A 25,365-nucleotide genomic window follows, 5' to 3' on the forward strand; every position below is an offset into this window, starting at 1 on the left:
GTGTGTGTAAGACAAAAAGAGAAAGTGAGAGGGAACACAAGAGAAAGTGAGAAAAGAGAGAAAGCAAAAGAAAGGAAATGAGAGAAAGTAAACAAGAAAGAGATAGTAAGAGAGAGAAGTTGAGAAAGTGAGAAAGGGAAAGTAATAGTGAGAAAGAGAAAGTGAGACAAAAAGAGACCATGAGAGAGAAATAGAAAGTGAGAAAGATAAAGCAAGAAAGTAAAAGAGAAACTAAGAGAGAAAATGAGACAGAAAAAGAAGAGAGAAAGTGTGAGAGAGAAAATGAGACAGAGAAAGTAAGAGAGAAAGTGAGAGAAGGAAAAAAGAGAAAGTGAGAAATTAAGAAAGTGTGTGTGTATGTGTGTGTGTGTGTGTGTGTGTGTGTGTGAGAGAGAGAGAGAGACAGACAGAGACAGAGAGACAAGGCAGAGAGAGCATGCACTTGATGGAGCAATAACTCACGAAGATGAGACTGCCCGCTAGCCATGGCAGTCCATAAATTCTGCCGCCCAAGCTCTGTTGCCTCTCCCACCCACACCTATACACACAGGGCTTTGGAGTGCTGCCCATGAATAAAACATCATTTCAACACCAAGGCCTCGCTCTGCTGCAGCTGCTGCTGGATAGAACAGAGCTGCTTGAGCCTGAGAAAACCAAATATTTACAGGTGAATTCACCTAGAAGATAAATCTTGGTTCCAAACCAGTGGGCACAGCTCTGACATGACATGCTGAGTTTTCTTGCGTGCGATATGCTTGGAGAGAGGAAGCCCCTGTTCATATTTGTGGATTTTGTAGGTTGTTTTTCATGGCTCTTCATCTCCCTCACTCCCCATCCTCCACATGTAATCAGTTGTTGTTTTGTTGAATCTATTTGTCTAAGATTTCTTACATCCAGGGGCATGTTGGTTAATGTTTGACAACTGGCTCTCCAAAAAGAAAAAAAAAGAAAAATGTATGCACAACAAACTTTTAAGTTTAACTGCCATGATTAGCCTTTTCTCCATCACTTTCTTAAATCCAGACAATCAGCAAAGCAGTAAATCAAGCAGTGACTGAGAGCACTTGCCCATGAAGGTGTAAACCATCCTACTGAAAATTTAGCAGTTGGCTCACGCTATACAAGTGGGGCCCCAGCACATCTCTGCTTACATCCATCCTTTTCTCCCCACCCAAAACAAAACCATCCTAATTCAGGCCTTCATCACCTCTTGCCTGGATTATTTCAACAGCCTCACATTGGGGTGTGTGTGTGTGTGTGTGTGTGTGTGTGTGTGTGTGTGTGTGTGTAGGGAGAGAGAGAGGAAGAGAGAGACAGAGAGAGAGAGAGAAAAACACAGAAAGAGAGGAGAGAGGGGAGGGAGAGGAAGAAAGAGTGAGAGAGAGAAAAGAGAGAAAGAGTGAGGGAGAAAGAGAGCAAGAGACAGAGAGAGGCAGAGACAGAGATAGACACAGAGGACAGAGACAGAGGAGGAGAGAGAGAGAGAGAGAGTGTGTGCATCCAGTAGGTCTCGCCTCTTCAATCCATCCTTCATACTGCTGCCAAACTGACATTCTTAAAGCACAGGACTGACCACGTGACTCATCGCTCCAGGAGCTTCAGTGGTTCTTTTGTGCCCCTTGAATCAAATAACAAACTTCTGTTTTACATGGAAAGCCTTATCTAGTCTGACTCCAGACTCTTTCCTGGTGTGTCCCTCCCTGTCATGCCCTCTACATTCCTGGTCTGTTTGTTGGTCTCTATGCATGACATCCCATCAGCCCTCTCTGTGCCTTTGCAAAGGCCATCCCTCTTGCCTAGAACACTTTCCCTACTCATCTCCACCTCTTGTAATCTCTAGTTCCTTTCTAGGCTCGCCTGAAATGTCCCCTACTCCAATTAGCCTTTCTTGATTCCCCCAGTAAAAGCTGTCAGCTTCTTGAGGTCATGGAATAGTTTGGTTTTTTGTCTTAGTGCCCCTAAGGTTTACCATAGTGCCTGGCACATAGTAGGTATCTAATAAATGCTTGTTAAGTTGAACTGAACTGAACTGAATTTAACTAGACCTAGATCTTTAATAAATGTTCAGTCTTAGCCTTGACAGGCTGATTTTATATTCCGCTTCTGTTCAGTCATTTTTCAGTCAGGTCTGACTCTTTGTCTCCCTGTTTGGGATTTTCTTGGCAAAGATACTGGAGAGGTTTGCCATTTCCTTCTCCAGCTCATTTTACAGATGAGGAAACTGAGACAAAGTGACTTGCCCAAGGTCACACAGCTAGTAAGTGTCTGAGGCCAGATTTGAACTCAGAAAGATGAATCTAGGTTACACACTTAGTAACTGTGAGTGTTGGAGTTTGAATATCAATCTGCTAATTCCTAACCCAGTTTTCTTTCCACTGCACAATCTTGCCTCTACAAAATAGAAGCCGTAGTCTTGTGGTAGCAGCTGGAATGACTTTGACAGTTACTGTCTTCTATCTTTTCCTAGGTTCTCCAGATATGCCCCAAGGACATGCGGGCTGATATCTGTGTGCACCTAAATCGCAAGGTGTTCAAGGAGCATCCAGCATTCCGGCTCGCCAGCGATGGCTGCCTACGGGCACTGGCCATGGAATTCCAGACGGTTCATTGCGCCCCTGGCGACCTCATCTACCATGCTGGCGAGAGTGTTGACAGCCTGTGCTTTGTGGTTTCAGGTTCTTTGGAAGTGATTCAGGATGATGAGGTGGTAGCCATTTTGGGTAGGTTGTTCCTACAGACGGATACATTCCTGGTCCTTGGGTTACACTGACCATTGGGCAGAAGGTACAGATGCTCAGGGCCTGCCAGTGTTGGGCTGTACAATTTATTGAGAGCCCACCAAGGCCTTAATGTGACTACATTGGCTGACCAGAAGGATCTTTCTTGGGTATGTGGCTAACTCCTGGAGATCTCATGCATAAAAATGACCCAATTTTCTATAGTAAGGAATGGGGGAAAGGAGAGAGCATATAGGACAATAGATAATCTAAAAACCATATCTGTTTGACTTTGGAATGCTTTATATCACTTCTTTTATATCATTTGTACACACGCCCCCCTCAACTCCCTAAATTTGTCCTCATTATTATATTTTGCTCAGATGGTAGAATTATAGATTTAGAGCTAGGAGGGACCTCAGATGCCATTTTAGTCCTTCCTCCTAGTTCTACAGATCAGGCAGTTGTGGCCCCACCACGCAGATGATAAACTTCAGAGGCAGAATTTAAACCCAGTTCCTCTGACCCCAGGGTGAATTTTCCGCTGTACCATGTTTCTCAATTTACTCCAAGATTACTTTTAAGAATATTTTTTTATTTCTTAGATATATCCTAGCTGATGATGAGGGATGTTTAGACAGGAGAAACTTGAAATCCTCACCCCTCTGATCTTGGTTCTGCCACTAACAAGGTCATGTAATCTCTAGGCCTCTGTCCCCTCATGTCCAGAATGAGGGGTTTGGATTAGATGACTTTTAAACTCTGTCGTTCTGTAGCTAAGTTTATGTTTCTGGGCTACAATGAAGTTTCAGGATTCTCTGTAGATTTCATTTGACTACATTTCATTGTTTCCCAGTGGCTACAACCACAGACGACTGAGAATAGGCTATGTCAGAGGTACATAATGCAGGTCACAGCCATCAATTTGTGGTCTCTAAAAGTAAAGTGTATTTTATCTCCACCCTTAATATAGGGCATCCCAAAAGTCTTAGTTCAATATATAACTTATTGCCCCTCCTATTCACTAACATATTACTAATGTCTATTCTTGCAATTGAAAAAAAACCTTATAATAGTAATTCATTATTAATGTAGTGTCTTTCTTATATGAAAATGAGGCTATTGGTCTCCTTAGTGGGGTATGAGCTCTGGATTGTTTTCTGGTAGTGATGATGGGTTGTGTTGGGCCATCCACATTCCCTCAGCTGGTTCTTCTTATATGTTATCAGATGTGTGTGTGTTTCCTGTATAAAGCTAGCTGGCCAGAATGGAACTGGTGTTCCCTCATTAGCATCATGCTTTGACATCCAAATTGCTGGCCAAGGCTAACATGTGACCCAGCTCTGAAGAATTCCCAGTCTAATACAAAGCAAGCAGGAATCAAATGGCCATTTGAAGAAAAGGGGTTTAAGATACAGGCCTCCCAGATCCTTTTCCCAAGAAGGGAGGGGCTGCTGGATAAATCAGTCAAGTTAGATAAATGAGGACATGCCTGACACCAGCTGATCTTCCTCCTCCAAGAGACCCTCTTGCCTCTTGGTTTTGACAGCTCTGGGTGTGATAAGGTAAATCCTCCCTGGGGTTTAAGCCAAATCTATCACTGACAGCAGTCTGAAATGCATTCCCATCTGTCAGCCAGCCCTAGCAGAGCCCCAGCTCCTGAGAAAGGAGTGAGGCCCAGGCCTTCATCCGTGTGCTCTCTAGTCTCCCAGGCGGGGACAGTTGTGGGAGTAAAAGGGGTGAAACTGCAGTTTTGTTTGAGCAGTTGTAGGTGATTCAGTATGGATAGCATGGCTGGGGCCTGGTTCTCCCTTATCTCACTTTGTTCCTTTCCTCACAGGATTGATTTCTGCTATTATTTTGAAAATCCCACACATGTGTCATGACATTTATCCTGGAAGAAATGATTGGTCATGGATCTTCTCATATTGCTGCTTCAGTTGTTGCTAGTTTAATGATGATAAAAGGGTGGTGCCTGAGGAAGATGTTAACCCTAAAACAACCTCCTGATCACCAGGCTTGTTCAGCACGTATTCCTAGGGAAGCCACACTGAGAACCGCCCTCACTTCCTGGGAGATGAGGGAGGGACAAAACCCTATACCTTTCCCCGAAGAGTTGAGCTTATTGTGGCTTTGCACAGAATGTGCTTGTGGTAGATCGGAAAAGGGGGATCTGCCCACTTTGTGAGCTGGAAAGATTAAGAAAGGGATCAAGGGACTTGGAAAAAGTCCACAAACCCACATCAGTGGAGAAGGTAAAAGGAAAAGATCGGCCCCTTGTACTACGTAAATACTAGTTCTTAGTGGAAAAGGCTTTGTCTCTGGAGTAAGAGGGCCTGTGATGTTTACAGTTGGTGTGACCTTGGACAAATCTCACTAACTACCTAGGCCTCAGTTTGTTCATCTGTAAAATGGAGGGATTGGATTAGAGAGCCCCTGAGGTTCCTTCTAGTTCTATGACCCGATGCTCATTCTACTCAATGTTATTGGAAATCTGAGAAAGGGAGGAATAGAGAAGGACAAAGGACAGGAATAACAACAACAGCTAGTTATTTCTATAATACTTTAAGGTTTGCAAAGCTCTTTACAAATGTTATCTCATTTTATCCTTGAAACAAAGGCAGGTATTATTATTATTAATGTCTCATTTTACAGATGAAGGCAGACTGAGGCAGACAGAAATTAAGTAACTTGCCTAGGGTCACACAGCTAATAAATGTCTGAAATAGAGATCCAACCTCAGTTTTTGGATTCTAGGTCCAACATTCTATCCACCGTGACACCTATCTGTCTGGGGAGAGTGAAGTAAAGAAATAAAACTCTCTTGTTGGCATGTAAAATCATTGGGTTTTTTTGTTTGTTTGTTTAGTTTAGTATAGGAAGCCTTGAAACAGATCCCAGAGCTAGTCTGTCATTATCTTCTCTGGGCCCTGGCTCTCAGAGCTCCCACAAACTCACTTTTAACAACCTCTTTCCCTTTTCAACCCTGGTCCCTAACTTAACTACAATTTAAAAAACAATTCCATGTTCCTTTAAAGTTTACAAAGCACCCTCCCATACACACCCACATACAACACACACACTTCTGTGAGGTAAGTTATGCACAAGTATAATTGTCCCCATTTGATAGATGGGGAACCTGAGGTTTAGACCAATTGCATGACCTGCTTATGACTACAAAGCCAGTAATATTAGAATCAGGATTTGAACACAGCTGTCCTGGCTCTAAATCTCATGCTCCATGAAGCCTTTATGAAGTATTTATTATGGGTAAGGAATCAGGCTAGGTGTTAGGGATACAAAGATAAAATGGAAAACAGTCCCTGACCTCAAGGAGCTTACAGTATTCCTACTGTAGCATGGAGCCTCTCTAGCTCATGACTGAGAGGCCATTTCATAGAGTTCTTGTATTTATGGCTGGAAGTGATTTCAATACCATGCTTCTGCTGCATTATTACCCTAAGACCTTCCTTCCTGGTGCCTTCTCAGCCTCTAATATGCCATCTACCCCTACAGCCTTCTGACTTTGAACATTTCCTCAGCTATTCTACCTCTTTCTCCCATTGGTGAGTTCTTCCTGGGGCCTCCATTGAAGGGAAGACCCAAGGCCTGACAACTTTCCTTCCCCTCCTTCCTGTCCTTCTGACTTTCTAGACTTCAACACATAACACCATGTCCCCACTCGATACTCTCATCAGCTCCCCTCCCCCATTAGAATGTAAGCTTCTTGAGGGCAGGAGCTGCCCTTCTTTTTGCTTGTCTTTATATCCCCAGCACTTAGCAGAGTTTCAAGCCTTTGACCTGATGCTCATTCTACTCAATATTATTGGAGATCTGGTGAAGGGGATGAATGGGGAAGAACAGAAGACACGAATAACAACATGGAGGGCTTTCCAAGCCTCATCTTCCTGAGTTCAAATCTGGCCTCAGACACTTACTAGCTGTGTGACCCTGGGCAAGTCACTTCACTCTGTTTGCCTCAGTTTCCTCATCTATCAAATGATCTGGAGAAGGAAATGCAAACCACTCCAGTATCTTTGCCAAGAAAACTCCAAATGGTATCACAGAGGGTCAGACAAAACTGAAGCGACTGAATAAGAAATTGTTTCAAAACAGAACAAAGAAATATTTTTTTCTTAAAAGACGAGGATAGATAGCCCCTGTCCTTGGAGAATTTGTATACCCGACTTCCTGAAGAGAGCAGGCTGAGCCAAGTGATCCTTTAAGGCCCTTTCTAACTCCAGGATTCTTTTCTCCAGGATTGGGAATTGGCACCTCTTCCACATCCTTTCTTTGGGGTCTCTTAGAGATTGGTGTTCATTTCTCAAATCTCTTTTTAAGTCCCTCTTGGATCATCAAGTTTAAGCTTATGTTGAGAGGCAGGGGAGCTGGGGAGGAGTTGGGACCTATGATTTCATTATATATTATATTTTCAGCATGGACACTCCTTCTGTGGGTACAGATAAAAAAACTCCTCTGTAACTCAGTCTTAGATGGTCACCTGGGCCTCTGAGAGATTAAGTGACCAATCACAGGTGGTTTGTATGAGAAGCAGTTCTTCTTGCCTCTAAGCCCGACTCCCTAGAAATGGTACCTTGCTGCCTGCCTCTTCTGTTTTTACAAAGATTCTTTTTTTTTTTTTCAGAAGAATAATGTCATCTTCCTCTCATTGTCAAAGGATGGGAAGAAAAATTTAAAAGGCTCTGGCAGCCCTGTTGCCTCTGCCAGGACTGTGTCATTAGCCTCTAGATGTGAGCGTATTCTAGGAAGAGGAGATTTGTTATCTCTTTTTTTTTTGTTAGTTGACCAGACATGAATGAGTAGAGGACTTTCATCACTGCCCAGTGCAAGGTGTGATCTATCTCCCTTTCTTCTGTCTTCTGAGGGCAGTATTGATATGGTTTGTTTCATGGTGATTTATGTGTTTCTGTAGCTCTTCATTCAAGCTTTGCATTTTTTATTCTTAATTTCTTTATAATGGTACATGTTATGCTCCTGTACATTTCTTTTTTTTTATTAGGCAAGGATCAGTTCAGTTTAGTGCAAAAAGCATTGGGTGGGGTGGTCAAGAGGCTGTGAGTTTTAGTTCCAGCCACCCATGGGACCTGGGGCAAGTTCCTTCATTTCTTTGGGTCTTGGTTTCTTCAAGTGTAAAACAAAAACTTTTACTAGGCTATGTAAAAGGCAGCTAGATAGCGCAATTCATAAAGTCCTGGGTCTGGAGTCAGGAAAAACTGAGTTCAAATCTGGCCTCCGACACTTACTGACTATATGACCGTGAGCAAGTCATTTCACTTCTCTTTGCCTCAGTTTCTTCAACTGTGAAATGAGGATAATAATAGTACTTACCTCCCAAGGTTGTTGAGGATCAAGTGAAATAATATTATTCCCATCTTTCCCTCCTTCTCTCCCTTCCTCCTTCCTTCCTTCCTTCCTTCCTTCCTTCCTTCCTTCCTTCCTTCCTTCCTTCCTCCCTCCTTTCCTCCATTCCTCCCTCCCTCTTTTCCTTCATTCTTCCTTTTTTCTTCCTTCCTTCTTTCATTCCTTCTTTCTTTCTTTCCCCCCTCCCTCCTTTCCTTCATTCTTCCCTTCCTTTCTTCTTTCCTTCCTTTGAGGGAGTCACTAGTTCAAATGAAGCTCTAATACAAATATAGGCTGTGTCCTATGCCTAACGCTTCCATTTCTGTGGTTAAACCCACATATAATCTCCTACTCTTAGAACAGAAGAGCTAAGGAAGCTCCCCACAGACCTGATACATAAAATATTAGAGTTCAAAAAAGACCTGAGTCCATTGCAATCATATTATACATGAGGAAACTGAGGTCCAGAGATGGAAAATAACTTCCCTAAGAAATTACTTCATATAACCATTTGGCAACAAAACCGGATCTAGACCCCAGGTCTCATCCCAACCCAGTGCTCTTTGCCCTGTCCAGTGCTACATTTTTATTTTCCCTGCCAATCTAGTTCCTGATACACAGTAGGTTTTTAATAAATGCTTGCTGATTGATTGATTTTCCCTGAATGTTGGGTTGTGACTCAGTGAATAGGTTTGGCCACAACTCCACCTCCCAGTGTTGCCCAAGCCTGGGGTCCAAGACCACCATTGTCTTGCTCCTAGTTGGGAACCATCCAGTAGACCAAAGGCTTTTCCTCTAGAACAAGACAAGATAGCACAGTAGTCAACATCCTAGTATCATCTCACCATAGATTTAGAGCTGCAAGGGAACTTATAGCGCATCTAGTCCCCCTCATTTTATAAATGAAGAAACTGAGCACAGAGGTTAACAGTGACTGGCCCACATCATACAAGTAATAATAAGCAGAATCAGGATAAGAATCCATGTCCTAGACTACAAATCTAGCATTCATTCCATGGTGTGACCTTGGGCAAGTCACTTAACCTTTCTTAGACTCAGTTTCCTCTTCTATAAAATTGGGGTAATAATAGTATCTTCTTCATGAGGTTCATGTGTAAAGATCAAATAAATTAATCTATATAAAACACTGCAAACTTTTAAAAGTGTCACTTATTATTAGGAGCTGTGGTGGGATGTGTGCCTTCTACCAAGTACTCATATATGCTGACTTTTCATAGCCTATTTTTCGTGAAGTGTCATTATCTGCCACAATATGACATTCTTTGGCAGTGCTTGCTCTTCTCCATCCCCTAAGGACAAGCTCAGTTTACTGTGGTTGAGTAAGTACAAACTAACAGACTTAGTCCACTATGTGTACCCACAGATACTAGTCCGTGCCTCACTTTCACATCTCATCTCACCATCCAACTGCCTAGATTATCCAGGCCATCTCACTAGCTGCCTGTCATCTTGTTTATACCCTCTTACCATCCCCCTCACCCACTTTTACCATGTTCACAGTGATCAAATCAATAGTACCATTGCTTCTGGAAAAGGCATCTTCTCTATGCATCAACTCTCCGTCTCTGTGATCTTCCAGATCAAAACACCCTTCCTTGGCCACCATTGCCCTGTATTAGTTCTTTACCCCTACTATAATGTGAGCACTCTGAGGTCAGAGACTATTTCATTTTTCATATTTGTATATATTACACTTAACACAGTGCCTGGCACGTAGATCTTAATAAGTGCTTTTTTCATTCATTCATCCATCCATCCATTCATTCAGTCATGTCATGGGTTATAAGTTCTTTGCACAAGGTTAGCTATTTTTTACTGTGCTGGGGCAACATGAAGAAAGAGCTAACCTAAGCCTGAGGTATTCTTGTCTTTTGTTTATGGTAAGCAGAACACCATGGACACATTTCCCCAATTCCCAATTAGAATCATTGGGGGTGAAAAAAAAGAATCATTGTGGGTGAAGAAGGAACACTGACCTTTTGTACGGCCATTGGCATGAGCTAAATTTGTGTGTGGGGTGAGGTTTCTTTGGTTGAATTCCGAAAAATAATGACCATTTTACCCCTGCTTTATAAACTTGACCTTAGCTTAGTGAGGTTTTCTTGGAGTTTTATGAGGGAAAAGATAGAAGAGAAAGGGAGGAGTACGTAGAAGTGAGGAAATAAAATGGGAAGCAGACAGTACGTGGGTGCTTGTTCTCAAAGATCTGATGTTTCAGGGAATTTGGGAAATTGAAGATCATTCCTAAGTCTCACGTAACCTCATAACTCTTTAGAAAATAAATTCAAAGTGATTAACACCCTGTTCTTTTAAAAGACAAAACAAAAATCCAACAGCATTTCATCTGTGCTACTGATCTGACCCAGAAAATAAGAAGCCTTCTTTTTGTTGTTGTTATTGTTATGAAAACAAAAATGAACTCAGATATTTCTTGAGAAATTGAAAAGATGAGAATATCTGAAAAAATGCAGAATGATGGTTCTGGCAGAGATGAATCAAGGAAGGAGAGACATTTCCCATCATTTATCCACAAAGCAAGGGGGAGCAAGTAAGTCCTCTGCTGCCCCTTCATGGGGGGGTCGGGGGGGTGGGGAGAGGGTAGAAAAGGATGCATTTCTGATCCTCTCCCCACATTGGCAATTGTTTACCATTGCCTGAGGGATCTACGGAAGTTGCTGAGTCTCTTATTTACTGCCATATACCATATATTATTGAAAGGAAAAGAGGATCAGTTCAAGTACATCTCAAAAACCCTAGGATCAAGTTATCATCTTCCAGTCCGAGAGGCAGCTGTGGTGTACAGTAGTGGAAAGAGCATGAGATTTGAAGTCTGGGGACCTGGGTTTAACCCTTGGTTTTGCTCTTGCTGATGGTGTGGCCTTGGGCAAGTCACTTCCCATCTCTGGTCACCAGTTTCGTCTTGTATAAAAGGATTTGGTCAGGCTGGAGGATCTCAAAGGCTCTAAATACTGTGACCCTATATTGTTCTTCATCAACCAGTGCAATTACAATAGATCTTTGGTTATCTACATTAATGGAAGATAGCTGTGGTTGAGATAATATAAAACATCAGTGAATGCAGAAACATTTATATTGACACTGGGACGTATTTCTACTATGGGGGAGAGAGGGTGGGAATTAGATTGGCCGCCTAACCTTGTTTTTGCTTAAGCTATTATTTAAATTATTTTGCATTTTCTGAACAAGTTGGAAGCTTGCGAGCAGACAAAGCCAGCTTGGGAATTAATGTTTACTGTGGATAATCTACATATGGGTAATTGAAAGTTAAACAAACCCACCCTCCACAGCCATCATCCCCCACAATAAAACCCTAAACACTTTAGGTTCTGCCTTAAGGTTCTCCCACTGACTTAATTTTATCTAAATGCCAGATGTGAAGAACAGAGAACTGGCAGTAATGTTCCTGTGCACAAGAGGCCTCTAGGCCTATCTTTCAAACGGATTTTCCAGGGTTTTTCTGCGGGGCATGATGCAGTCTCCAACAAGGAGCCCTCATAATAATGTGTTGGGTGAGATACAAAACCTCTTTGGAAACCATCTATATCCTAGGTCCACTCTGAGCCTTGTAATAGACGTAAGTTTCCTTTCCTCACATAAAATTTATCCATAAGTTGTCATCTTGGCATTAAGAAAAACCCTATTTATTGGCCTATGCCATGTTAGGAGGATGTGCTCACTCATTTTAGTAAACTTTGGCTATTTCATTCAGTCAACTCCAATCAGCCCTATACTGGGCATTTAGGAGAGAGTCCCCAGTTTATTGGACACCGTCTCTTTGAATTTCTTTTATAATCACTGCCACAAGACTAATCTCCCTAAAATACCATGTTCATCAGTCACTCACTTGCCAAAGGATTTCCAATGGCAGCCAGCCTAGCTGATAAAAACCAGTGTCAGGAACACCATGATGCTGGTGACCTGCTTGGATCTGGCCACTTTCCTTGATATCAAAGCTAGAACAAGTACCTGAAATATGGAAGTGGTATGATTTTATAGACTGAAACTTAGGGAGAGATGTGGACCCTGGAGTCCTCTCTATGTCCCTTGATTGCTACATTACTGAGTTTAGCCTCAGGGAAGCTTGTTCTTTCTCTGAGTTCTTGAAAAGATTGGGCATGACTTATCATTTATGTGTGTGCCTTCTAATAGGGGAAAAGAACTGGGCACCCAGACTGGGCTGGTCAGATCGTGATAAGGTAGATGATGAAAAAGTAGATAAAGGAGGTAGACTCCTTTAGCTGAGTATGAATACCTGATAGGATGTCCTTTAAGCTTCCCTACCTCACCCTACTTCCTAACCACTGGCCACCTCCACGAACCTGTTCCTGAGTAAGAGAGAACTTCTCTAACAGACCCTGGTGTTGGTCAACATTTGGTGTAAAATGTTGATAAGATCCTTACTTCTGGGGAGCTTTCCATTTAATTAGTAAAGGAGAAACAGCCAAAGAATATTTTCTCTCTAAGCAACATTATTTGTAAGTATAAAAATACCTTGGGCAGCTAGGTGGTGCAGTGGATAGAGCACCTGGCCTGGAATCAGGAAAACTTCATCTTCCTGAATTCAAATCTGGCCTCAGACACTTACTAGCTGTGTGACCCTGGGCAAGTCATTTGACTCTGTTGTCTTCAGTTTCTTCATATGTAAAACGAGCTAGAGAAGGAAATGGCAAACCACTGCAGTATCTTTGCCAAGAAGGCCCCAAATGAGGTCACAAAGAGTCGGACATGACTGAAATGACTGAAGAACAATAAGAATGCCTTATTTTCTTTCAGAAGCATCACACTTATTTAGGGGTCCATACCTTATTGAATAGAAAAAGGGGAGATTTTAGTAATAACATTATTTAATTTGAAGAAAAAAATGTCTAGCATGAAGTCCTCCTCAAGCTGACATAAATGTCTCTGAAGAGAGCTAGATTTGTGTTTAGAGGACCTGTGTTTAAATCCCAGCTCTATCACTTAATACCTGTGTGAGTGACCTTGGGAAAATTACTCTAACTATCAGGACCTTAGTTTCCTCATCCATAAAATGAAGAGCTTAGGGTTGAACTAAGTCTCGTCTAACTTTAAATCTATGATCTTAAAATATTAAGGGTAACCATTATCATAAATTAACCACTGGTGACCAGCCAATCACCATTTCCACCAAGAAAATTTCTGTGGTTCCAAAGATCTTTAACTGGTGTGGGCACTTCTTCCTCTAATGCACACCATGACTCACTCATACCATAGTCATTGTGAATTGCTACGTCCAAGAAAAAAACAAATTAGTCATCTGGTAGGCAACCTGGTCATTGTTAAACTCTCCTGGCTTTCCTAAATTGGTTAGGACATCCTGTACTCAGGATATTGCCAGACTTTCAGTGGAATAGCATCAGTATTTGTTAGCTACCTTGGGATTTGTCTCATTGTGTGTCTTCAACAAACTTAATAAGGATAAGAATTAATAATAACAACAATTACAATAAGAATGTTAACAATTCATTTTACAATGTGCTTTTAAGATGTTTATGTGCTTTTATGTTCTATTGTGTTATGTTATATTTTATGTACTTTATGTTATATTTTTATGTGCTTTTCTCATAACAACCCCATATTACAGGTAAAGAAAACAGGTTCATAAAAATAAAGTGACTTGCCTATCGCTACATATTTAGTTACCAAGTCTCAAAGTCAGGATTTGAACCCAGGATTTGAACTCATAATTCCAAGTCCAATACCTTTTGCACTACTCTCCATCCTACTTCAGTATGGGGGAGAGGTGGCAGAGGAATGTGTAGATGTTTTACACACACACACACACACACACACACACACACACATACATATAACACCTACCAATAAGCATGCTAAAATCTTCCCAAATCATCCTAAAAGCTTCCCTCTCTTTTATTCAGTTATTTTCTTTCCTCCTTTTCATAGCCATACTTGACTATGCCATCCAAGGCCAGATGTTTTCACGTCCCCATCACTGACCCTTCAAACCCTTGTAATCCCTCTCCCATTACCACAATTTTACTGAGCATGCTTTCTCAAAGGTCAGAAGTTCAATGGATTTTCTCAGCAGTCACCTTCTCTGAGCTTTCTCTAACACCTGACATGGTCGATCAAGCCATCTTTCTGTATTCTGTCTCCTACCCCAACTAATGCTATGTCTCATCTTCTTCTCTTTCCTTCACGTCCCACCTTAAGTGAGTCATCAATCCAATTCTATCTCCATAGGATGTCTCAATCTGTCCCCCTTTCTTTATCTCTGTTGCTATCACCATCATATAGGCCCTATTTTCCATAGGGATAGACTTTTGAAATAACATCCTAACTGGTTTTCTGCCTTCTATATTCACTCCACCTAATTCTCTTTTCAAATGTATGCCAGACTAATCTTCCTTAGCATCCAGTCATGACACTCCTCTGCTCAAAATCTTTAAAAGGCTTCTGATCACTTACCAAATAAAATTTAAGCTAGATTTGGCACTCAAAGTCTTACAAAATCTGGTGTTACTCTGTGCTTCAGCCAAATTCAGCTACTATCCACTCACTGAGCATATTATTCACTGTCCACCTCTGTACCTTTGCTAACACTGTTCTTGCCTTCTCCTGCCTCACTCTATTTCTAATCCATTGAAATCTTAGCATCCTGTATACCTCAGCTCAGATAGCATCTCCTTCATGAAGTCTTCTTACCTGATAAACTCTCCTTATTTGCCATAGCATTTGCTTTGTATTTTTGTTACACACTTACTATTCTGTGTTATGAGTGTTTGCACAGGTATTATATCACTCTTCTGGTCAGAAATAATGGTAGTAGATTCTCAATGGTGAGTAGATTCTCAAACAGGCTGCCCCATGACCAGGATCAGCCACCTTCACAGCACCATGGCAAGAAACTAGGGACCTCCTCCTCCTCAGCTCTAGCCCTCCATTAGGTGGCTAGAAGATACACCTGTACCCCCAGCTGCTACTGAGGGGAACTAGGAACTTTTCCCAGTGAACCCAAATTGCCCAATTCCTTTCTGGTACAGGATGTCCTTTTTCATCTGGATACTGAATCCAACTTCCCTATCCCTGCTGGAATTGTCTCAGAGCTACATTCTACTGTAAGGTTTGGACTCATTATCACCTTGGTTGGAGACCATCTGTCTTCCTAAGGTCCTCAGTGCCTTAGATGCTCTGATACTTTCCCTACCTAAATATGACATGTCCTCTCCATGTACCATGAACTCAACATGGACTCTCCATTATGTGTCGTCTCCCCCAATTAAAACATGAGCTCCTTAAGAACAGGAACTGTCTTAATTTTCTGTTTGAGACTTAGCACTTAACAAAGTGCTTACCATGTGGTAAATGCTTAATAAATGCCTTTCCATTGCATTCTGTGAGGACGAGAAATGCATTCTATTTAACCTCAGATCTTCCAGTGCCTAATATAGTTTTTGAGATATATATATATGTATATATATACATACATATATATATGTATGTATATATATATATATATATGTATATATGTATATGTATATGCTACATATATTTTTGCCTAATATAGTAATTGCTTAATAAATGTTTGTTGAATAAAAGAACGAATAAATGTATATATTGAGCTATCTTCTCTGGCCAAGTATAAAATGAAAATGTGGCTATCTCATCAAGACCATCCATCCACTGAATACAAAAGGACCTTGGCCTGTGTATTGTGAGCCTAAGATTATTATGTAGAAGGTCTTGTTCATCAGTTTATATATTTGGGACAGAGAATACATAATGGGCAATGAGTTGGGCCTAGGGTTGAACAGAAGGTAAGGAGAATGGATTGTCTTCAGGAATTTGCAAAGTTTCTTGTGGTTCACCTGGAAATAAAGACTTGGTTTTTTTGTTTTTGTTTTTCCAAACTACCAACATTCTAATGCTGTTGCTTTGGGGCAGGGATCCATGGAATACAAAAGTTTTTGAAGAATTGAAAATGACTCTCACACGGAATGCAATAGAGAGTTGCCTGTTATGGGTCAGCATTCTAGAACATATAGTCATTGAGGAACTCTGAATAAGAATGGAAACTATAAATGCCATCTGGGAAATATACAAAATGAGGCAAAGAAAGGTTAGTCTCATGGCGAGAAGGAGGGATAATAGGTTGGCAGCCAGAGTGGTCCACGGACATCTTTCTGATGTCAGAAGAAATTGAGTAAGGTCCCCAACATGTCAGGTGGATCCCCTGAAAACTTTTGGGAGGATTCCGATAGGAGGAGCAGGCATAGATGGGCTTTGATCTGCATCACTGGAAGCAATATCCAGATGAATGAGATTACAGATCCCTTTACAGATTTGACTGATGATGTTGATGGTGGCATTCATTGGTCTTACAAAGTACTTTTCACCTATGTTTTCTTATTCAATTCTCTAGCAGAGGCCTCAGAGGATGATATGTGGGAGAACATAGTAGTTGCCCCCATCCTCTTAGAACTGAGAGATGGGCCCAAAAGATCTCTAACATCTCCCTAATGATTTATAAGCTCACAGGATCATAGACTTGGAACTGGAAGGGACACTAGGAGTCAATTAGCTTAAAGCCATGATTTACCAGATGAGGAAATTGAGACCCCAAGAGATGAGGCAGCTTTGCTAAGGGCACAGAAGTCATCAGTAGCAGAGTCAAGGTTGGAGCCCAGAAATTCTGACTCCATGGTATTTTTTCCTCTACATTATGATACCTCACCTTTCAGAGGTCTAGCACCTTCCTAAAGAAATCCTCTTAGTTAACAGTATGTTTGTTTCTTCTTCTCTTTTAGGAATTTGAGAAGTGAATTGTGTACTTATATCCTTTCTGCTGGGTCAGAGGTCTCCTCAAAATTTAGGCGTTCCTCTTTTGTGTTGGTAGAAACAAAGAAAAACCAACATAATACCTCAGCTGAACAACAAATACAATACGAATAAAATCTAATTAAATTCCAGTTCTTGAGTACAAATATACTATTCCTATTAGAGATGTGCTGAAGAGTTGGGACTCAGAGGCCACTGAATGAAAATTTCATTCGTGCCTATCAATCTTTGATGTGCAGACTAACTTCTGTGGGCCCAGGCATGAGAAGCTGAGGTCAGAGACTGCCAGCAGCATTCAGTTCTGTAGTAAAGAGATGAAGATGAACTTTCTAGATACATTAGAGAGAACAGGAAGCTGAGTTACAAAGGCATGCAAACTTTGCTCATGTACTTTCCCCCAGGGTCCCAGAGAATCCAGAATTAGACTGTTGTAAGTGTAAAGAAATTATTTTTTAATATTAATGAGCATAAATAAAACATTAAGGAAGAGATGAACTCTTTGGTTTATTGATAATAATAGCACACATTTGTATAGTGTTTTATAGCTTACAAATGGCTTTCTGCATAGCAGTCCTGTAGGAAGTGGACCCAGCAATGTCTGGGACATATTAGGTGCTTAATAAATGCTAGTTGATTGATTGATTAATTGGTTTCCATTTTAAAGAAGCTACATGGATTTAGGGAGAGAACACCAGACTGAATCAGGAGATCTGGGAAGACTTGGCAGTGCTGGCTCTGACTGAATTGTATGACCTTGGACAAGTCATTTTGACTTTCTAGACCTCCACTTCCTATCTACAAAATGAGGGGCTTGGGGTAGATTATCTCTAAGGGTCCTTCCAATTCTAACATCCATCACTCTTCACACAGGCACTGATGTCCATTGATACAAGAAAAATGGTTAATGAATCTTTATTCTAAATCAGGAAACTGAGGGTCAGAGACTCACAAAATGTCACATGGATAGGAACAACTGAGACCTGATTCTTCTGAATCCACATCCAGTGCTTTTTCCATGATGAAAGATTCACAATGTTGAATATGCTGCCTTGTTGACAGTTGAGTGGGTAGGAAGGTGAGGAGGATGGAAGAAGAACTTCTAAGGTAGACTGTCTCTCCCCCCCGCCAAAGGTAATGAGAAGACCAGAACAGATATAAAAATGGATTAGAATGTATGATTCTGCAGACCACCCCTTTTAGCAGGTGTGATAGTCAACATCCATTGGAACATGTCTTTAGCAGCCTTGGTAATCCAGGTTGCCATGTCCTAAGCAATACTCATTGTCCTCTGGCAGATCAAATACGCAGGAGAGAAGTAAAAAAAAAAAAAAAGAATGAGGCTGAAATAGAGTTGATGAATTGGAGATGAAGGGAAGAAGTAAGGAGAAAAGACTCCATCAGTCTGGGTCAATTCCCAGCTTTGCAATATAATAGGATCATAGGATCATAGATTTAAAGCAGGAAGAGATCTTAGAGGTTAGCTATCCCAATCACATCCTTTCACAGATGAAGAAACTGTGATCTTCATAGGTAAAATGACTTGCTCAAATCCACACAGGGAGTAAGTGACAGAGCCAGCTTTGAACAAATATCACTTGACTCTAGTACCAGTACTCTTTCTATTGAACCACTGACCTTCCACTTTGCCTTGTGACCTTGAAGAAACCATTAAACCTTGCTAACCTTATGATTCCTCATCTGCAAAATGAGGTATATGGGAAATTAGACTAGGGGATCTCTAAGGTCCTTTCCTGCTCTAATATGTTACATCTCTATATTTGGCATGGTTAAGTTGGCAAACGTAATTGTTTCAAATGACCCCACCATAACATTTTAGACTTTTGAATAGAAAGGACCTTAGAGATTATCTATTCAATACCTTCATTTGACAGATAAGGAAACTGAGATTTAAAGGTGTTCTAACAAGGAACAATTAATAAATGGCAGAGCTAGGATTCAAACCCAATCCAGGTCTCCTGGACTTAAAATTCTGGGACTTAGAATTCAGTGATTTCAAATCACCCAAGCGCAGATGAGCACATTCTTAACATCCTAAGGTGTTGCAAGAACTAGAAGATGTGATTGCTACAGTAGGATTAAAGAAGGGTAAATGTGCTGGTTTTCAAAAAAGTGGGGAAAGCCAGCAATTACAGGCCAGGGAGCTTGATGTACTTCAAGTCCTTGCCAAATTCTGGAACATATTATTAAAGTGATAATGAAAGTCTAGAAAAGGAAGCAGTGACAAGAAGATCTTGGCTTCATCAAGAATAAATTAAGCCAGACCAACATGATTTGATTTTGACAAGGTAATGACATGGTTAGGGCAATGCTATAGAGTATACCTATATAGCTCTGGAGTCAGGAGGACCCAAGTTAAAATCTGGCCTCAGACATGTGACATTCACTTGCTATGTGACCCCGAGCAAGTCACTTAATCCCAATTGCCTCACTCAAAAAAAAAGTATGCCTACATTTTAGCCTAGTATTTGATGATATTTCTTATGATTTTTTTTGCGAACGATGTACAGAAATGTACATTTAGGTGGATTTCAGAGCCATTTGAATAGATGGACCCAAAGAATAATAATTAGTGGTTTTGTGTTAACTGAGAAGGAAGTCTCTGGGGGATTCCTCAAGGATCTGTTTTGTTTAATAATTTTATCAGTAACTTGGATAAATGCATGGATGACATGTTTATTAGAGTGAGAAGCAGTGTCCATGATTAGGGAGGTAGTAGTTCTCTTTGCTTTGACCAGACTTCATCTGAAGTATTCTGCTTAATTCTTGCTACCATATTTTAGGAAGGACATTGATAAATGGAAATATGTCAATTCAGTCTAGTGAAAGATAACCAGGATGATGAAGGGCTTCTAAATTATACCATATGAAGTTATTTTGAAGAAACTGGGCATACTTAGCTTGAAGAAGAGAATACTTGTGGGATGGGGGTGGCAGCAATGGGACATGATAGTTGATTTCAAGGTTTTGAAAGATTGGCATGGGCAAGATGAATTAGACGTGTTCTGGATGGTCCCAGAAGACAGAACCAGGAGTGATGGATAGAAGACACATAGAAGCAGATTTAAACTTGACATATAGAAAATCTTAATAATTAGAGCTGTCCGAGAGCAGAATGGGCAGCCATGGAAGGTAGTGAATTTCCCCTCACTAGAAGTCTTCAAGTGAATGAGCACTTTCCAGGTAGTAGAGGGGACTTTTGTTCAAGTATAAGCTTGGGCTAGATAGCTGCTGGAATCCCTTCCAACTTCCATTATGTGATTCTAGAGTCAGTCTGGGCAGCTAGGTGGTACAGTGGATGAAGTGCTGGGCGTGGGGCAGGAAGACATATCTTTCTGAGTTCAAATCTGGCCTCAGATACCTCCTAGCTGTATGACCCTAGGCAAGTTATTTAACCCTGTTTGCCTCAGTTCCTCATCTGTAAAATGAGCTGGAGAAGGAAATGGCAAACCACTCCAGTATCTTTGCCAAGAAAACCCTAAATGGGATCACAGTGAGTCAGACATGACTGAAAATGACTGAACAACAACAAAAGAGTCAGGAAAAGCCCATTTGTGGACCTGGCATTTACTAGCTCAATGCTTATGGGCAAATCACTTAGTCTCTGCAAGCTTCAATTTCCATATTTGTAAAATGGGAATGCTTATACTTGTCCTACCTTCCTCAGAGGGTTGCCATAAGGGAAGCAATCTGTAAATCTTAAAAGGGCCAGGTGTGCTTGATACTTTGATTTCCATTCTAGAAAACTAAATTCTTTTGCCTAGATTTAAATATTATAATTTTTATATATACACAAATTATATAATCATAATAGTATATGATATATATATACAATTAACATATTAATAATATAGGTACACATACATATATTTGTATAACGAAAAAGTATAAGGTGGTAATATGAAGATAATGGATAATACAGTTAGTTAGTTCGTCTCTGGCCATATCATCCCATATGTACTAGGTTCTTCTAGGATTCATAAAATTGTATTAATTTGTTCTTTTCTTCCTGACATACTGGGAAAGCATGGGTTCTTGACTAAATAATAAATATATGGCTTTCGCTAAAAAAAGAGGGGGAGCCAGGTGCGCTGAGTCATTTCTATCTATAAAATGGGGACAGTTCTCTCTCCCTTGCCTCTCTATAGGGATGTTATGATAATAAAATGAGATAATGATACTAGAATATTTTGAAAAAGTCCCTAGGCAACTAGGTTGTATAGCTACTAGAGTGCTAGATTTGAAGTCAGGAAGACCTACATTCAAATTCTGCTTCAGACACTTACTAGATATGTGACACTGGGTAGGCCATTTAATGATTCTCAGCCTCAGTTTCTTCATTTTTAAAATGAAGGTAATAATAGCACTGTGTCCCATGGCTGTTGTGAGAAGTAAATGAGATACTATATGTAAAGCACTTTGCAAACCTTGAGTTTTGTATATAAATATATAAATGTTAGCTATTATTAGTAAGAATGAGGGAGCTATGGTGTTGTAGGAAGGTAGGAGCCGTAGTATAGAGAACTTTAAGTACCAAGTTGAGGTTTTATTTTTGAGCTAATTGCTCAATCCTTCTCTGGCACCACCATTACCACCACCACCATCTGCCACAGCTCAATTTCAATCAGTCAATAAACAAGCATTTACTTGTTAGACTCTTACTTTGTGCCAGGCGCTGTACTAGGCTCTGTGGATAAAAAAGAGTGGCAATTTGATTGGTATGGCACTGAATAAGTAAATTAATATAAGTAGAATGGTCATTTTTATAATATTAGCTCGGTGTACCCATGAGCAACTCACATCCAGAGAAAGAGCTATGGAGTCTGAATGCAGGTGGAAGCACACCATTTGCTCTCCTTTTACTTTGTTGTTTTGTTTTACTGCTTCATTCTCGTGGTTCCTCTCATTAGTTCTAGTTGTTCTTTATGTCATGACTAATGGGAAACTATGCTTAATATGAATATATAAGTAGATTGCACACCATCTTGTGGTGGGGGGGGAGAGGAGTGGGAGGGGTAGAAAATTTAAAACTCAAAATCTTATAGAAGTGAATATTGAAAACTAAAAATTAATTAATTATTTAAAAAAAGGAAAAAACAGTCCCTGCCCTCAAGGAGCTTACCTTCTAACAGGGGAGACAACATGTAAATAAATTGGTACAAGTTACATCCAGAGTAAATAGAAAGTGACCTTAGAGTAGCTGGGGTAGGAGTGGGAAGGAGACCAGGACAGGCTTCCTGTGAAAGGTAAAGTTTGAAATGAGTCTTGAAGGAATCCAGGGAAACTAAGAGGTAGACATGAGGAGGTAGAGCATTCCAAGAATGGGGGCTAGTCAGTACAAAAGCATGAACATAGCAGGTGAAGTGTCATGTGTTAGAAACAAGTTGTGGAGTAGAGCTAGATTCTCAAGTATGTGGAAAGCAGCAAAGTATATAAAAAAAAAAGAGGTAGGAAGAAGCCAGGTTGTAAGGAGTTAGATATACCAGAAAAGAGGACTTGATATTTGATGCTGGAGGCAAAATGAGAGTCCCTAGAGTTTACTGAGTTGGGGAGTGACATGGTTAGATCTAGGGCTTTAGGAAAATCCCGTTAGCAGTTGCGGGGAGGTTGCATTGGAGTGAGAAGAGTCTTTGAGGCAGGGAGCTCATTAGAAAGCTAGTTACATAAGCCAAGCAAGAAGTGGTGAGAGCTTGAACTATGTAAATGGAGAGAAGATGTACATGAGAGATATTGTGAAGGTGGAAACAAGATTTGACAGCTGAATTACAGAACCACGGAATTGGAAGGGACCTCAAAGGTGACCTAGATGAGCTTTTCCTTGAATCAGAATCCCACGACAAACCATCCTGCAGACCCTACTTAAACACCTTCAGAGATAGGGAGGCAACAACATCCCAAGCTAGCCCAGACCACTTTGGACCATTTCCAATTGTTAAGAAGTTTCTTTTCACATTAATCCAAAATCTATAGCTTGACAATTTCCACCCCTTGCTCCTAATTCTAACTTCTAGAGCCAAACAGAATGAATTAAACCCTTTTTCACATGATAGCTTTCACATACTTAAAAACAACTTTCCTGTCCCTCCTTGTCTTCTGCTCTTCATGTTTCTCACCTTAGGTTTTATTGATCTTCACTGTGCCTTAGGAATTGAGGCCCACTATCTAGAACTGCTTATATAGGCTTCTGTCCCAGATCCTATTCATAGTTCTATAAAATCCTATCAATTTTGTGGTATTGAAGCCTCTTCAACTCACTTTCACTTATCTCACGTTTTCCTTATTTGTTGTTGTTTTTTGTCTGTTTTTACAAAAGGATATTTGTTTCAAGTACATAGCAAGAACGAACATATGAACATTTCCCCCATAACTCCATGGCATACTCTCCCCTCCACTAGCTCGGTCTATGGGGAGAATTGGCTCGACTTAGCTTACTTCCTACATACATTGGTTCCACCAAGTTCAGTGAGTCCTTTTCTCCCTTTGCCACTGGTCTGGAGTCCTAAGTTGATCCTTCCTCCGTGGGGCCTCAGTGCTGCAATAGCACTGGAACCCAGACTCTGGAATGCTGGAAAAGCAGAGCTTTCTCCTGAACTCACAAGGTCAGAGGTTTTGATCTCCTTGGACAGAGGCTATTACGTGACAGCATCACCAAATAAAAACCATGTCTCCCTTTCACAAAGTCCTACCATTGTTCTCTGTCCTCTTTACCATTCTTCTGGCCCATCACATCACCGTCATGCTCAGAAGCCAGGTTTTTCACCCCACGTAAATAATGATCATAGTTGGTGTTTATATCACACTTTTAGCTTTGCAACAGCCTTTATATATATTATCTCATTTGGTCCGCATAGTTTTGTGAGGAGGCAGATACAAATGTTATCAGTTATATTTTACAGACGAGCAATTTGAGGTTTTAAGAGGTTTAGTTGACTTGATGCACATTCTAGTAAGTACCTAAGGTGGGACTTGAACTATCTCTTCAGGACCTAAGTCCCAAATCATTTCTACTATGTTATGCTATCTCTTAGACATGAGATACTTAAGCCATCTCCTTTTATCTTCTACATAAAGGGTTTTAATGTTGAAACACATATAATGGCAATAATGGGTGATTTAACTTTTGCCTCAGTTTCTTCAACTGTAAAATTGGAATAATAACAGCACCTACCTCAGAGGGTCATTGTGAGGATCAAATAAGATAATATTTGTAAAGCCCTTAGCGCTGTGTTGAATACATAGAAGGCACTTAATAAGTGCTTATTTACATATATGTACATGTACATGCGCGCGCGCGCACACACACACACACACACACACACACACACACACACACACACATACTCACACTCAAATCACAGAATGATTCACCCAGAGTTTGGGTTGGAATTTGTTGAGCCCTCTCTTTCTAGGTTTTCATTCATTTGGTCATGCCATGTAATAGGAAGAGCCCCATACTAGGGACCTGGATTCTACTCTGATTCTAGTTCTGTCTTTAATTTGTCATGAGGCTTTGGGCAGGTCACTTCACCTCTGAGTCTCAAATCCTTTCTTTGTAAAATGGGGAAAGGAAAGTGGGGCTGCCTCTAAATTTTTTTAATGCCTTATGTATTGATGTCATAGCAATTTCCCAAAATTTCAAAGTCTAAGGACCCTTCTGTCTCTGACATACTTGGATTCTATGGAAATCCATTTAGAACATTAGAATGCTATGTTTTAATGTACTCTGTCTCACATTATGAGCAACGTAGGGGATGCATGGTCACTTTATTGATCAGTGGATCAATAAAGTGACCATGCAGAATGTGCTAGGGTCCCCTTTGTTCCTGGGTGAGTGATCACTGAACATTAGTGAGCAGGACACAAAGATGGCTTCAGAGGTGGGCTTGGCCTATGAATCCCTACTCCAATCAGGGAAGTTGTTGTCCTCCAATGATGCATGTGACTTACGAGCAATTGGGAACCAATATTTTATAACTTCTTCTTTGGCAGTTTTTTCAAGCTGTATGTGTCATGAATAAATTTCCCATTTGTGAGAATCATCTCAAATTTGTTATGAACCTGACAGTCCCCTCAATAGATGCCACACATTCTTAATATATTTCTATGCTAGATAATTTATACCCCAAATGCTGCTTTGACAGCCAGTGAGATAGTATAATTTTCAATTTGGTTTGAAAAAAAGAATTAAACCCAAGTTATGGCAACATGGGGGGCTCTGCAGACTTTACCGATTAATCATAATTATCTAACCGTGAAATGCATTTATGAGGTGAATGATACTCCCTTCCTTGTCACTGTCAAAGTACTAGATAAGGAAAACTTCCTATGAGCAAATGCAATTAGTTATTCTTTGCCTCCCCTCTTTCCATTTTTCTTAAAGGAAACAGATTTTCATGCCTTTGAATGGTAC

General features: G+C 40.6%; 1 protein-coding gene across 1 annotated transcript in view; it reads left to right on the forward strand.

The window, feature by feature from the left end:
• Positions 1-25,365, forward strand: part of KCNH1 (potassium voltage-gated channel subfamily H member 1) — a 502,700-nt gene that overhangs the window by 298,208 nt on the left and 179,127 nt on the right. Inside the window, exon 9 of the mRNA XM_021007863.2 lies at positions 2,468-2,720. Coding sequence (XP_020863522.1) covers positions 2,468-2,720 — 253 coding nt within the window. The remainder of the gene's footprint in view (positions 1-2,467; positions 2,721-25,365) is intronic.

This window comes from Phascolarctos cinereus, unplaced genomic scaffold (genome assembly GCF_003287225.1).
Source record: "Phascolarctos cinereus isolate Bilbo 61053 unplaced genomic scaffold, phaCin_HiC Scaffold_5;HRSCAF=322, whole genome shotgun sequence".
Taxonomy (NCBI): Eukaryota; Metazoa; Chordata; class Mammalia; order Diprotodontia; family Phascolarctidae; genus Phascolarctos; species Phascolarctos cinereus.